General features: G+C 37.4%; 1 protein-coding gene across 4 annotated transcripts in view; it reads right to left on the bottom strand.

Moving 5' to 3' along the window:
• The window catches only part of CFAP299 (cilia and flagella associated protein 299), a 492,010-nt gene that overhangs the window by 463,321 nt on the left and 11,809 nt on the right, over nucleotides 1–16,880 (bottom strand). For all 4 annotated transcript variants that reach the window (XM_032456968.1, XM_032456976.1, XM_006190354.2 and 1 more), the window contains exon 2: nucleotides 11,548–11,678. In XM_032456968.1, the coding sequence (XP_032312859.1) occupies nucleotides 11,548–11,678 (131 nt within the window). The remainder of the gene's footprint in view (nucleotides 1–11,547; nucleotides 11,679–16,880) is intronic.

The following is a 16,880-nucleotide window of genomic DNA, read 5'->3' on the forward strand; positions in this document are numbered from 1 at the left end:
TTGAATCTGGCCTGGCCTTGTGACTTCCCTTGGTGAATAGAACGGTACAGAAATGACAGTGTGCCGGTTCAAGACCCAAGTCTGAGTCTCTCTCCCTTGGATCCCTACCTCTGCCAGGAGAACATGTCCATGACCCATGCTTTTGACATTCTAGAAGCAAATGTACAAGGCCCATTAAATAATCTGTGTGCTGAATGTACTGACATCCCCATGTCTACCTAAAGTTATTCCTCTTAGAGCTTATGTGTGATGTACCTTTTTTACTTTTCAATTAAGACATGGCATATCCTGATGGATAGGTATCATAAAAATATCATCCATAATTCTGAAGTTTTGATCAGCCAAAAAAAAAGGCATGTGAGTTGATATTAATAACTACTGTCAAGGCTATATATAATAATAATAATATCTGGCATATAGTTAATACTTTTTAAGAGCTGAAAAAAAGACTAAAAAAATTAATATGCTCTTCAGAAAATCACAAAGGAAATTCTGAAACATGCTACAACATGGATGAACCTTGGAGGACATCATGTTAAGTGAAATAAACCAGTATTAAAATAGACAATAGTATATGATTCCACTTATCTGAGGTATCTTAAAGTAGTCAAAATCACAGAGACAGAAAGTAGAATGGGGGTAGTAGGGGCTGGGGGAGTGGAAAAGAGAGAGTTTTGTTCAATAGGTATAGAGTTTCAGTATCCTAAGACCAAAAAGTTCTGAAGATTGGTTGCACAATAATGTAAATATACTGTACTGAACTGTACCCTTTAAAATGCTTAAGACTGTAAATTTTGTGTAATGTGTATTTATACCACAAATATAAAGTTTATATTACACATATTTATAGATCATGTATGTTATATATGATACATAAATGCTACTTAGCTATTGACCTGTTAATCATTGCCATTGATTCTCAATCTAACTTAGGAGCAATTTTCCTAAGTACTAATTACACATAGAAGTTAAGTTTTTAGAAGATATAAGTAGGTATAGGTTTTGATAATGTGATTTTTTTTAAAAGAAGGTAGATTCAAAATGCATGAGATAAGTTACTGAAGCTATGGGCGCCATACCTGGGACTCCATTGGCAATGCGAGATAAACATCAATGTTGCAAATTCAGCGACAAACCGTTTTACTGCTACTTCATCCGTAATACATCTAGCATCTGGCACTCTGAAGTCCTGAATCAAAAAGTCATTTATTCAACTAGTAGTTGAGAACTTACTATTTATCGGGCACTAAGGTTGACTGGTGAGACAGTGGTGAACAAAAGAAATATACCTGCTCATACAGAGCTTACTTGTAGTTGAGGAGAAAGACGGCATATATCAATCAATCAAGACAAACAAAAACCTATTAAGACCTCAGAGAAAAATAAAATAGAGCAACGTTGTAGCAAGCAACTGTGTGGCTAGTTTGGACTGACAGTCTGGGGATACCTCCACTGAGATACTGAGATATGGACTGTTGATCTGAATGACCGAGAGAAGACAGCCACATAATGATCAATCAGGCAGAAGAGTTTTCCGAATAAAAAGAAGAGCCAGTGCAGAGTCTGTGCCAGGAACAAGCTTCATCTTCACAAAAGAAATAAACCAGAACTATCAGTTGGTACTAAAAAATAGAAGAAAAGGATTCAAAAGAGCAGAATCATTTTAAACCTATAAATAACAGCCCTGGACTCCATAAACAAATTACTGCCTCTAATCTAGCCCCTTTTGCTTGAAGATTATTAACTTGTTACAAGCAGAAACAATCCCTACTAAAAGGAAATGTTTTGTTGCACCTATGTAAACAAATTTTATTTATTTATTGCTGTAGGGTTTTCCAAAATTATTTACATTTAGAATATTATTAAATCACATAAAAACATGTTTTAAAGGAGTCCAAATTTATTCTTAGGCTGAGAAAGTTTATTATCGCTATCCAAATCCAGGTGCAAAAACATTTTTGCTAATGTTACAAATTCACTACTTAGAGAGAAAAGCTACCCAAACACACCTGCACCTTTTCAGAACTGATTTAATATTGTGTTAAAGTAAACATATTAAGGACATGAATGTTTAGTCATCAAAAGTCTGTATTGCCCAATTTGCTACTTAAAGTAAATGAAACAAGCTACCCAGATTCTGATAAAGATAAACCTGCATTTCATGACTCCCTTTCCAAATCCAATATTACCAGGTAGTAATTGGTGCTTATGATTTCACCTTAGTATTAGCTTGGTCATACAACTCACATGATTGAGAACACATAGAGTATAATGTAAAAGGAAGAGGCTATGTGCTGAGGATAAGGCATTTAGTGACCTTATTTCATTAAATGAGGCAATGAAGTGTAGTAGTTACGAATCCAGGATCCAACACCAGACTGCTTGGGCTTTCATCCTACAACTGCCTCTCAATGGTTGTTTAAACTGATATGTAAACTCTAAGTACTCAGCTTTTCCACTGTAAAATGGAGATAATTATATTGACAAGGTGGTTGTCAACATTAAATAAGCTAAAACATATACTAAATGCTCCAATCAAAAGACATAGAGTGGCAGACTGGATAATAAAGCAAGAACCTTCAAAATGCTGCATACAAGAGACCCACTTTAGGGAGAAGGACACATATAGATTAAGAGTGAAAGGATGGAAAAGGATATTCCATGCAAATGGAAAAGCCAAAAGAGCAAGTGTAGCAGTACTGATTTCAGACAAAATAGACTTTAAAACAAAGGCCATAAAGAAAGATAAAGAAGGACATTTTATAATGATTAAAGGAGTGATACAAGATGAGGATATTACACTCGTTAATATATATGCACCCAATATAGGAGCACCTAAGTACATAAAACAATTACTAACAGAGATAAAGGGGGAAATTGATGGGAATACAATCATTGTTGGAGATTCTAACACTGCATTAACATCACTAGACAGATCTTCCAGACAGAAAATAAATAAGGCAACAGAGAAATTAAATGATACAATAGAAAAATTGGATTTGGTGGATATTTTCAGAGCATTACACCCCCCAAAAATAGGATATACATTCTTTTCAAGTGCACATGGAACATTTTCTAGGATTTATCATGTACTTGGGCACAAAAGAAGCCTCAACAATTTTAAGAAGATAGAAATTATCTCAAAACATAAAATGCTCTAAAGTGCCTGGCACACGTCAGCAAATGATAGTTACAATACTACTAATTATTATTATTATTATATATTATACACAAAACACACTCAGATCAGTGTACTGAAAGACTATTCCCTCACATGAAAGTCTGCTTCTTAATACATACATACATATATATATATATATCAATGATATATGAATATATCATATCAACATATAGATACAAAGAAAAAGAGAATATATAAACTAAATCAAGTACAAATTAAAAAGTCATAATGTTAGAGTAGGCAGATAGCTAGATATGAGCAGAGAAATGAGGACACAGACCAAATGACAGAAATTGGGCAGAAAGGAGGGCCACAGGCCAAATGCAGGAATCCATACATCATATAGGCACCAGGAGTCCCTGGGCAGAGAAAGAGAAGCAGGAACCTCTGGGCTGATAAGTGGTTACACATTTGGAGGTGATAAGCAGCCCAGAGGCCAAAAAAAGAAAGGTGGAAAAAGGCAAGAATCTCCAGTGTCCGAATGTAACCTTTTGCTCATTATGCCCTCATTTCAATAAAATTAGCCTGGCAGACTAGAAGTACCCATCATGCACCGACACCATGACTCTTCTGATACAGACTAAATAAGGACAAAAATCCCTCCTCCCTTTGGGAAGGTGGAGTTGGGATGAAAATCTGACCCCAGACCCTTCCCTCCCTAATGAATATTCTGCCTATTCATTTTTACACCCCATGGTAACAACTTGCCAAAAAAACCTCAGGGCAGCCGCTCACCTGAGCCTGCCCTCTCTCCCCTTGAGAGTGTACTATCCATCCTTTAATAAATTCTCACTTTACTGTAAATCCAAATTTAAAAACAAAACAAAACAAAAAAATCCTTGACCCTTACCTTGAAAAATATACCAAAAAAAAAAAAAAAAACCCTCAAAGTTGATTATATATCTAAATACAAAACCTGCAACTCTAAAAGTTCTAGAAGAAAATATAGGAAAAAATATTTGTGACCTTGTAATACTCAAATATTACACACACAAAATAACCCTGAACCACAAAGGAAAATTGTTAAGTTGTGCTTCATCTCAATTAAAATCTTCTACTATTTGAAAGACACCGTTAAAAAAAAAATTTTAAATGCACAGAGAGAATATATTTACAAAATGTGTATCTGGCAAAGAACTTGTAACCAGAATATATAAAGAACACTTATAGTCAATAATAAAAAGATATTTCACCAAAGAAGACTTATGGATGACGAAGAAGCACATCAAAAGATGCTCAGTATCATTCATTAGTAGGGAACTACATGTTAAACTATAATCCAATACCAACCACTATACCTGCTATCTTGGCTGAAGTTATTAACCCGAAAATACCATGTGCACTGTCTGGGAAGTACAAATGGAAGTCTCATACGTTGCTAATGAGAAAGTAATACACTTTGGAAACCCATTTGAAAATTTCTTATAAAATTAAATATACACCTGCCATATGAACGAGCAATCCCCTCTTGGGTATTTACCTAAGATAATATATGTCTTTACAAAGACCTATTTGCAAATATTTACATCAGGTTTATCAGAGAAGCCTAAAACTAACAACCAACTATCCATCAAGTGGAGAAAGGATGGATACACAAATCATTGTCCATCCATAAAATAAAATATTACTCAGCAAAAGAACAACAAATATGCATGTAACCACATAGTCTCAAAAGCCTTATACTTAGTGAAAAAATGGCTCCATACTGTATGATTCCATTTATATGCCATTCTGGAAAAGGCAAAACTCTAGGTACAGAAATCAGGCAAGTGGTTGTCAGGAACTGACAGGAAGGCATAAATACAAGGGCGTGAGGAAACTTTTGGGGGTGATAGAAATGTTCTTATCTTGATTTTGGTAGGGGTCACACTACTGTATTTGTCAGAACTCATCAAATTAAATACTTTAAAAACACCAATAAATCTGACTCTTAAAAATGAATCATAAAATTATAAAAATAAAAGGACTTGCTGCCTGGGTTCAAGGAGCGTGGTTAACTGACAGCTTTTAGTTAACTCTTTCTTGGTCAGCCTCAGCAATTGAGAAGACGTCCTACTGTTCTTGGGGTAGCCTTCACAAATCACTGAAAAAGACAATGGTTCAAAGACCTATATCCCCCAAATGTGGGACCCCTTCAACAGGCAGTCTTTGCTTTGCAGACCTTCCACTGATCTGGCAGAGACTGCCAAGTGGGCATTAAGGTCTGACAGCTCACCCTATCCAATTTTGCTTCCACCCTTTTCCTTTTATGTTTATTACTCCCAGTTAGCCTTTTGAATTCTTAAGTCATTTCTGTGCCTGCTTTCCAAACAGTCTAGTCTGTGACAGGTTGTATCTGGAGTAGCCTGAGACAGAAGCCAGTAAGATGGGGTTTGGGAACTGGATCTCTCACCATGAACCCTCTAGTAATGAGATCCAAAGCCCTGGAAGTAAGTGGCATGCAGACAACCCCAGCACAAGGTGGCAGTCCAACTGTTAAAACGTCCTCATGTGGTAAGCTGGAATGCTATGCAATTAGACTGGAATGTCTAAGCCAATGGGATGATTTGGGCATTTGAAATATATAGAGAATGATAAATATAAGAACAATGGAATTAGATAATTATTGCTAAATTGCTTCGATGCCCTATAAGTTAATAATGCAAAGCTAAGAGCAATTAACCAACAATTGCAACAAAGTAAGAAAGCCAAAGAGGTCCTCATCTCATGCAGTGGGGAAGTAGAAAATAAAGATCAAGCATAGGACTTGATAGGCACAGTGGCTAAAGTCCAGAGACAACTGGATGCCAGCAGGGGCAGGTCTGCTACATCAAAATCAGAGCTCTGATTAGGAAAATCTGGGATCCTGACCCATGGAATAGAGACAACTGAGTAGCTGCTCCTGAAAATTTTGACCTCCCCAGACCTCTGAATCTTCTGAACCTAAAGAAGTAGCCTAGCTTTCTCCAATAAGATCTAGGAAACACCCACCATCAGCAGCAGCAATGCAATAAGAAAACAGAGTCCTTTCTCCCATAAGACATGTGTCCACCTCAGGAGATATCCCACTTCCACTTCTGACCACCAGGCCTATAAGAGGGTTAAGTCGCAGCCAGGGACACATCTGGTAAGTAAGGAAAGGAACATGATTCCAAAGGAGCTGCAAGACCAAAACAACACATACTAGCAGGACTGGGGGAGTGCTCATGGGACTAGATTCTGTGGATTCTACACAGGGAAGCCAGACCTAAGACTGAACAAATCAGTTTGTTGACTCGCAGCACTCTCTCAGAACACAAGATACAGCATTTTGGTAAGGACCCCAGAAGATGGGATCACTTAGCTCATTGTTAGGGTGACTCCAAGGAACCTGGAACAAGCAATGGCCCACAACGAGTACAACTGAAATGTCTAAATTGCAGGGACAAATTTTGAGGAATAAATTAAAAGGCTTAGGAAAATGGGCATGCTACAATGGACATATTCTGTGAGACCAGAAGATCCACTATAGGATTATGGTCCATGGAAGGACACAGAGGATACCCAGTCACCAAGGCCATCAGAAATGTGCTTGTCAGAATGGCACCAGAATCACTAAGAAAGAAGTTCAGTAGTGGCTCTCCAATGCAGTCCAGGGCTAAATGTAAAAGAGCCTGTCACAGACCCTGGCTTGCTGAGAAGAATGGGAATAATGGTGTCTTGATGTAATAGAAGCTAAGAGGTGGAGCTTAACCACAGGAATCCAGATGCTTGTAATTATTATAAAGACCCATGAGGTTAGAGTGGTTGCCAAGGTTAGGGAACCTACAGAAAGTTATAGAGTTGGTTTATTGAACATGGCATTCCTTTGGGCAAAACAGATGGGCAGCCAAAAATGGTATTATTCAATTTGTATCACAATAAGAAATCAAAGTTGATTATCTGACACTGAAGGCAGTCATCCCAATAGAAAGTCAGGATGTCTTGCCCAGTATCCATACCTGATCCAGTTTTCAGACTAAGAACCTGTTGACTGAAGAAGTTACCAAGTCCTAAAGGAATGGACCTGTAAAGCTATATAAAGTATCCATTACAATGATTCCCTCTTTTCTTCCCCAGAAGGACCTTTTAACCATTTACTTAAATGAGTAGACACTAAGGAAAGGAGAATACCCAGATAGTTGATAGACTATTGGATGCAAGGTCACAGCTGAGATTGGTATCTGGAGATCCAAAGCATCATCACGGTCCTACTGTTAGAGTAAAGACATATGGAGGTAAGATAACAAATGGAGTCGTGGCCAAGGGTTGGTTTATAATAGGTCTACTGTGTCCATGGATCCACCCAGGGATAACTGAGTCGAATTTCTAATTTAGACTGTCAAACTTAGCAGTTGGCATAATCCTCACACTGGATCCTGGAGAATGTAGACAACCACAAGCTCATCTAAGTAGCAGTGTTGACTGCAGGTGCCATGCTGGCTGCTAGAACAAATTAATATGACTTCAGGTACATGGTATGTAGCTACTGATTTGGTGAGTGAGTTCTTTTCTATCCCAGTTGGGAAATAGGTCAAAATCAATGAATTCACATTAAACAGACAACAATATTCACCCACAGTTTTGCCTCAAGGCTATACTAACTCTCTATCACCTGTCATAATGGAATCTGGTCCAACTGGACATCCCACAAAACATCACATTGATTAATTTCATCAGTGACATCACACTGATTGGAAGAATGAACAAGAGGTAGCTGTCACATTGCTTTTATAAGACATACTCTGGAGGACAGATAAACCCTACAAAGAGTGGGGTCTGTCATTTCATAAGTTTTCCAGGCTATGCCAGCAGCAAAGACCAATACTGAGTCCCTGGTAGGGCCTATTTCTCAAGGAGAACAATGGAGTTAATCTGACTACACTGGGCCCTTTCTGTCTCCTAGGGGACAAAAGTTCACTACCACAAGAGTACTTACCTATTCCAGGTATGAGTGTGCCTCTTCTGTCTCCCTTGGCCTCAGTTGGAGCCACTATCTAGGTGCTTACAGAATACCTAGTCCACGGCAGGGAATCCAATAGAACACAGCATCCCAACCAGGGAACCCACTTTACAACAAAGAGGTGTGGGAGGGAGTTCATGACCGTGGGATCCTCTGGCCACATCACATACTGCCCCATCGGAAGCTGTCAGCCTGAAAGTGTTGGAACGGCCCAGTGAAGGCACAGCTGAATCATCAGCTTAGGGGCAATATTGTTCATGGGTAAGGTGCCATCTTTCAGAACACTCTCACCAGGGAAAACAGCAAGTGTCTCACTGAACTAAAAACCATGGCTGCCACATGAGCACTTTGGGATTCTTATGCCCAAGGGCCAGCAGGCAAGAAGCAGGGGCACTATCTTGTGAAGAGTAATTGTTGCTGATCAGTTCAGGGGACTGCTGTTATAGAATGGGGGTGCAGAGTAACAAGTGACAACTCGAGGGACTCACTCGGGCAACTTTTGATATTCCCTTACAGAATTTTAAAAGAGAATGAGAAATGCAGCAACCCCAGCCAAGGGAGGGTAGGATTACCAGGGCCTCCTCGTTCTCATGATTGAGACTCAGAGAGGTGACAGCTGAAGGCACAGAACTTAGGATAGATAGCAGAATGAGATGATGAGAACCAGCTCTGGCCCTCAAACCAGCAGTGATGGGGACTGTAGCTCATCTCACTAACTTTCCCCTTCTGAGTCTCCTCTTAGGGAGAGAGGCCCTCGGTGCTCTGGAATTGCTGGTCCCTACACGCACAAAATGGATCTGAACATCACGAGGGGCAAACTGTGGCAGGCACAGGACACATCACTAAGATACCCCGGGGAGAAAGGCCTCACCACCTGGCTGTGAGGAGTGCTGAGCTGAGAGCCTTCAGCCTGTAACCCTTCCAGGGTCTGCCTCAGTTTCAAGCTGACCTCACACTTTCGAGGGACAGCCCCAGCCAATGGCTGGGTACAGTCGAGGTACTAGGGCCTGACATTTCACCCAATGTGGGACTCCTTTAATGGACAACTCTCACTCTGGTGCTTTCTGCTGTGCTGAGAGTCCATGTTACTTTGGCATCAAGATTCTGACCTTGCTTAGTGCTGTTTCCTAACTTTCCCTTTCACAGGTGTTACTTCCCCAGCAAGCCTTCTGTACTCCTCTCATTTTCTGCTTCCTGGAGAAGCTAATCTGTGACAGGCCACACTCTTAGGTGCCAGCACTTCTTGAAATGGGTGCTCTGTAAGTGCTAGAGAAGAGGGTTGTGATCTACCTGGGGCTGCTCACTCACACAGCACAGAAGTATGTACGATAATCTGATAGTAGAATCAAGTGTTTCCAAGTTGGTACCAGTTGGCATGTTTTCAAAGTGATCCTCACGCAAATATGGACACAGGACATATTTGGTGTCCACACTCTGCTGGCCCTGCTGCCAATAACACAATGGACCTGGCAGGGAAGGAAACAAAGTAACTCCCACGTGGGACAAGAGGAAACATATGGGGCCCATCCCCACAAAGGAGATGAGAAGATGTGCAGATGAAAAGGCTTCCGATGCTAGCAGCTCCGGGTGGAATAAGTAGTCTGATGACTTCCAGCTCTGGCCAGTTAAAGACACGACTACATAGAATAAATAATCATTTTGATCCAAACACAAAATGGACGTGTACCTAGATAGAATTTACACTTTAGACATGACCAGCTCCTCTTGATACACAATAGGACACATCTCTAATAAAACATGAATATATATTAATTCCTTATAAAATCTCACAAAAAACTCTATACTTCTACTTCTGACTGATAAACATTTATTGATACCTACAGAAAGAGAAGACTCCCCTGATGTTTTATATAAGACACATCACATGTACACATGTACTTTGCATCATCTCAATTTTCTGTGAATAGAAGTCAAGTGTAATTGTGCTGAATAAATTATTGAAGTTTTATATAAACTACCTTTGGTAAGAAGAATGGCCCCTTCAGGGATGCCAATGCCTTAAGCCTTAGAACCTGTTAATATATTACATTACATAATACAAGGGACTTGGCAGATGTAAGCTACAGACCTTAAAACAGGGAGATTATCGTGGATTATCAAGATAGACCCAGCGTGATCACATGAGTCCTTAGAAGGATGGATCTTTCTGTGACTGAAGTCAGGAAAGACATTGTGTAAGGAGAGGTCAGATAAATGTAAAGGTTGGTACACTCCTGCTGGAGGGTGACCACATGGAGAGCCTAAGAAAGAACGTGAGAGCCTACAGGAGCAAAGATGAGTCCCCAGATCGACAGATGACAAGGAAACGAGACCTCAGTCCTAAAATCACAAGGAACTGAAATTGGCCTAAACAAGTGTAGAAGTAGACTCATCCTCAGAGCCTCCAGAGAAGAACTCATTCCAGCCAACACCAGGATTTCAACCTTGTGATACACCGAGCAGAGAACCAGCTGAGCCACTGTGCTCTGACTTCTGACCTACAGGACTATGAAGAGATACCTTTGTGTTGTGTTAAGCCACTAATTTGGTAGTAATGTGTTATGGCAGCAATAGAAAACTAATATGTTACAGAATGTCGGTATATTAAATTCCAATACTCTACAGTTCTGAAACACAAGAACCACTAAAACGATCAATTAAAATTGCACATTCCCAGAGCCAATTCACATTCCACTACCAAATGTTATTTTTTTAATAAATACATGGGAGACTTCAACCCATAATTACTGGGTATTTTTTAAATGTTATCTAAGAATAATACACCCATTTCTAAGTAATTATCCTCTCCAACACTTACAACTTTAGCATTCATTTTTAAAAAGTAAATAGACAATTACCTTGCCAAGTCGTTTTCCAAACGTCTTATCACTTCAGGTGTACATCTCTTTCTTAATATATTTAATGTACTTTATTGGATTCATATTTTATATAACCATGTATAAGTCACATTGACAAAAGCCAGTGATCGTTGATAGAGTTCAATGAATTGATGTTTACAAAAATGTGAGAACATAAATGATGCCAAGGATTTAGGCCTCAAAAGTACAAAGAACTCAAAAACAAAAGTACAAAGAACTCTAAGGCAAAAGTCACTCATATTTCTAGTATATAACTACGTAAAGTCAATAATACTGAGTTATGTTTTAACAAGACTTTATTGGTATGATGGCCATACTTAAACCAGTAGCTCAAAGTTGCACGTGGCCCTCTTGCAACCATATCACAGTTCTTCTGGTTTCTGATCTGCAGAACACATGCTTAGAATATTCCAAGTCCCACCTGCTCCAACCAACGTTTCTAAATTACAACAATGCCAACCAAACTGGATTTTTCCAGAGACTCTACAATATAATACAAAAGCTGAATTTGGAATGTGGACACTTACGTTTTCTGAGTTCTTTCAGCCAATCTTGCAATCTCTATAGCTGCTTTCCTTGCTTCAAAATCTTCCCTTTTTACCACCTCTCCAGTCCCTCGGTAGCCTAGCTCCACCAACTGGCGGGCCAGGCCTTCATCCTAAAAAGAATATGAATTGTTGGATTTGCAGATGAATGAGACATCTTATTTTATCTAATGTATATGAATAATTGTTTGAAACGAAAAATCAAATGTATTATTTAAAAAGGAGACAAGATCTATTAAATACAAAAAGTTAGAATTCTTTCTAACAATACTTTTATAAACATGATTTGTCATCCCTTTCCCAGAGATGTAAAACCAAAAAAATAATAATAACATGAATCTTAAATAAATTTTCTCTAAGGGACGGGAGGACAAAAGTCTGTTGTGTTTTTAATCAATTTATAAGAACAGCTGTATATAATTAATAAAGTATCTTTAAAACAATAAAACTAGAGACAATAGTATTCACACAAAAAAAAGATTTTTTTAAAAACCAATTGCACAAAAAGAAAATTGGGTTGCTTTCAGAAAGTTCAACATTTCAGACTTATTTCCTTGAAGTCAATTAACTGATGACACAGAGCATTATAACTTCAAATACAAAATAAAAAGCAGATGAATTTCCCATCTGAGTAGAAAGATAGTTTCCATATAATGTTGGTACCAATAAAAACAGAAAAGTAGAAACCCAAGAAGATGACCACAAAAAGTTTCAAGCTGAAAACAAAATCTCCCCACAATCCTTTAGACCTTTTATATTTTACTTTAAGAATTGTCTCACACATTTCTGTCACTTGCATAGCATATTCAAAAAAGAATACCATTTTCCCATAATTTGAAGAGGTGACATTTTACTTGAAGTTACTAATATAAAGGCTAATTTAATGTACTACGAGTATAAAGTGTTACATAAAAATAGGTATATGTTAATAATGATCCTTACATTATCATCTTAAACATGAATGTCTGAAATATGATGAAAACAGCATATATTTTACATTTATCCTTACTTAATACATCACTGAATGCAAGAATTATCTAACAGAATTAAAAGAGAAAACTTAAGATGCATGGCTAATAATCTATTCAACCCATAGTGACTACTTTAAAGTTCAAACTATTTAAACAAAATAGAAAACTTGCTACTTTGCTTTGCTAAACACTCGAAAGCAAATACCAAACTCTACAGCAATATGGATGCATCTGCCAAGTTAATACAATGCAAAGCACCAGGCTTTGGGAGGCTCCTTGCCTTCTTCCCGACTTGTTTTCCTGCTTATTATACCTGCTATTCCAGGCTTCTTTAGCGTGAACCACAAAACTAAGCAAATGCCTCCACCTAGTGGAATTAATATTTAACAGACAAAGCAATGCAGACTTGGAGTTTGATTTACATAAGTGAGACAATTTGAGTCTAAATTTTCTTAAATATATTACTGAAAGTGAGCTTATGGGAAGAACTCACAGCTGATCTCTGAGAGACTGTGGGGCTCTTCTAGTGGAATATAAGTTACTTGTGGTCAACAGTATTTTCTACAATAAAGGCCGTTAAAACGTTGCTGTATTAACTTTGTATATGGAGTGAATTATACATTCCTGTGTGCCTTCCCTGGGCCACACGAAATCATCTGGATAGCCCTGCACTCATCGACACTACTGTAAACTGCGACAGATGACAAGACCTACTGAAAAAACAACTAGGAAGTTGAAGTTGGAGTTTTCCCACTTAACCATTACCATGCTCTAACTGGTGGAATCACAAGTCATCTCTAAATGGCCAATCATCTTTAAAGAAATTATCTTTAAAGAAACTGAGAAACAAAACATTTTATTTATTCACATATTTAGCATTTCTGGTGATTTTCATTCCTTTGTATAGACCCAAGTTTCCTAGTGATATATGATTTTTCCCTCTACCTAAAAAACTTTCACAATTCTTATAATAAAGGTCTGCTAACAACAAATTATCTTGGCTTTTGTTTGACTGAAAAAAATATTTATTTCACCTTAATTTTTTTGCAGCTTTATTGAGATATAATTGACATACAGCACTATGTTAAGTCTACGGTGTACAGCATAATGATTTGACTTACAAACATCATGAAATGATTACAAGTTTAGTGCACAACCATCATCTTATATAGATACAAAATAAAAGAAATATAAAAAGTATTTTTTCCTTGTGATGAGAACTCTTAGGATTTACTCTCTTAACAACTTTCATATATAACATACAGCAGTGTTACTTATATTTATATTATCATTTACATTACATCCCTAGTACTTATTTCTCTTATAACTGGATGCTTGTACCTTTTCACTGCCTTCATTCAATTCCCCCTCACCCACCCCCAACTTCTGGTAAGCACAAATCTGATCTCTTTTTCTATAAGTATGTTTGTTTGTTCGTTTTTAAGGATAATTGATCTATTATACTAAATTAGTTTAGTATAAATACTAAATGTGTTAGTTCCACTAACACAACAGAGTAATGTGATACTTCTATACATTGCAAATTGATGACCACAACAAGTCTACAGATATTACATAGTTGTGGACTTTACTCCCCACACTGTACATTTCATACCATGACTCACTCACTTCCATGCAGCCGGAATTTTGTACCTCTTAATCTACTGCCTCTACTGAGATGATCATATGATTTTTATTCTTCAGTTTGTTAACATGCTGTATCACACTGATTTATTTGTGGATACTGAACCATTCTTGCATCTCTGGGATAAATCCCACTTGATTATGGTGTATGATCCTTTAAATGTACTGTTGTACTCAATTTGCTAATATTTTGTTGAGGATTTTTGCATCTATGTCCATCAGTGATATTGACCTGTAATTTTCTTTTTTTGTTATATCTTTGTCTAGTTTGGGTCTCAGGGTGATGCTGGCCTCACAGAATGAGTTCAGAAGCATTCCTTCCTCTTCACTTTTGTGAAGTATTTAAGTAGGATAGGTGTTAACTCTTCTCTGAATGTTTGGTAGAATTCGCCTATGAAGCCATCTGGTCTTGGACTGTTGTTTGTTGGGAGTTTCTTTTATCACTGATTCAGTTTCGTTACTGGTGATTGGTCTATTCATATTTTCTTTTTTTTTAATTGGTTCAGTCTTGGGAAAGTATTAGGTTTTCAGGAATTTGTCCACTTCTTCTAGGTTGTCCATTTTATTGGCATATTGTTGTTTGTAGTAGTCCTTTGCTTTTTATGATTCTTTGTATTTCTGCTATGACCATTGTAACTTCTCTTTTTTCATTTCTGATTTTATTTATTTGGGCTTTCTCTTTTTTTTCTTGATGAGTCTGGCTAAAGGCTTATCAATTTTGTTTATCTTTCAGAGAAACAACTCTTACGTTTCATTGATCTTTTCCTTTTTTTTTTAAGTCTATTTCATTTATTTCTGCACTGATCTTTATGATTTCTTTCTTTCTACTCACTTTGAGTTTTGTTGGTTCTTCTTTTTCTAGTTCCTTCAGGTGTATAGTTAGGTTGTTTACATTTGAAAAATTTTTTTTTTGTTTCCTAAGGTAGCCTTATATTTTTATACAGTCCCTCTTGGAACTAATTTTCCTTTGTCCCAAAGATTCTGGATGGCTATGTTTTCATTTGTATTTGTCTCCAGGAATTTTTTTCTCTTTGATTTCTTATTTCACTTTAATTTTTGAAAGATGTATTGGCTGGATTAGTGTTCCAGGTTGACTTTTTACCTGAAAGCCCTTTAAAGATGTCATCCCATTGTCCCATGGCTTATACTGTTCCTGATGAAAAGTTCAATTTTTACTGCCTTTGTTTCTTTCTACATAATGTGTCGAATAAATTATGTAGATTTAGATTAGATTCCGTTAAGATTTTACTCATTTCACTGGTTTTCAGCAATTTTACTTTAGATTTCTTTAAGATTTTCTCTTTATCACTGGTTTTCAATAATTTTAAGATATTCCTTGGAGTGGTTTCTTTGCATTTATTCCCCTTGGAATGCAGTGTATTCCTTGCCCTATGGATTTATAGTTCTCACAATATTTGGAAACTTTTTAGTCATTTTTTCAAATATAGTTTATTCCCTGTTTCTCTCTGATCCTTCTGGGATTCCAATTACTTTTTTTTTTTTTTTGGAAAGGTAAACATATTATCATTTTTTTATTAAACTCTAAAACTCTAATGGTTTTGGCTATAACAGTTCATCCTAGTAAAAACCAGTGATTAGCAATGATAGTCAAGGCATATAAATAAAGCAGTAATCTTCTATTAAATGTTAATGTTTCTTTTCTCATGTGATCATGAGTCACTAACTTTTGGATGTTAGCAGTTTGGGAGTTTTAGTTATAAGTTGGCATCATGCAAAGCAGAACCCAGAGACAGTTCACCCCTAAAGAAAAGACTTCATTAACACACACAAACTATAAAACAACATGTGGCAAAGGTAGACCCTACCAAGTAGGAAGCAAATGTCTACGGAAGACTTAATTCTGAGTAGACTGTTATTCTGAGATGAATTCTTCTCTCAGCTGCTGGGATCAACATATGGCCCCAAGGATGTGCAATGGAATGGCACCTGCAAGTTTCTGCAGCCTTGGTCCTTGATGTTGGACTGGGATTCCAGGGTTCCATGCCAGAAGCCTGTGTAGCTGCCTCAGACCTACAGGTTCCCAGAAGGTTATGGATTTGCATATTCACTGTTTATTTCCCTTACTGGTTTTAGGCTATACCACCCCTCTATACAGCCTTTGTGCCAGAGCCAATTCCTTCCTCTATGTGGCTGTGACCCTGATGCAAGAGCCTTGTACAATGTTTCTCAGTGGATGGAAGCAAGGTGTAGATAAGGAAATGAACTTTGTGTGTTATTAGGTGGTGTGAGCCATATTCTTTATGGAGGAATATGGGACAAGGGGCATCCAGCATCCAGGGCACTCAGTTGTTTCTCATCCGAAAAGAAAAAAGAAGAAAAGTCTATAACCACTAGAACATTGAGCATTGCCCCACAGGAGACCAAGGTTCTGTTAGCTTTTGTTTGTGTCTTTTGTTATGTTGTTTATTGCTAGAGAAGAGAGTTACTGTTGTAGCTCAATCTTAGATTTCTTTACTAAACTCACTGATTTGTTCTAATAAGTTCCATTTAATTTTCTGGCATTTTTATTGTAGATAATCAATTATTACCTACAATTAATAATATTCTGACTCCTTCTTCCAAATATTTATGACACTTTTCTTTCATTATAGCATTGCTTTGGCCAGACTGCCAAAAAAAAAGTTGAGTATCAGCAAGCACTTTTATCTTGTCTCTTATTCAAAGGCTAAACATTCAAAT

This window comes from Camelus ferus, chromosome 2 (assembly GCF_009834535.1).
Source record: "Camelus ferus isolate YT-003-E chromosome 2, BCGSAC_Cfer_1.0, whole genome shotgun sequence".
In the NCBI taxonomy this organism is placed as follows: Eukaryota; Metazoa; Chordata; class Mammalia; order Artiodactyla; family Camelidae; genus Camelus; species Camelus ferus.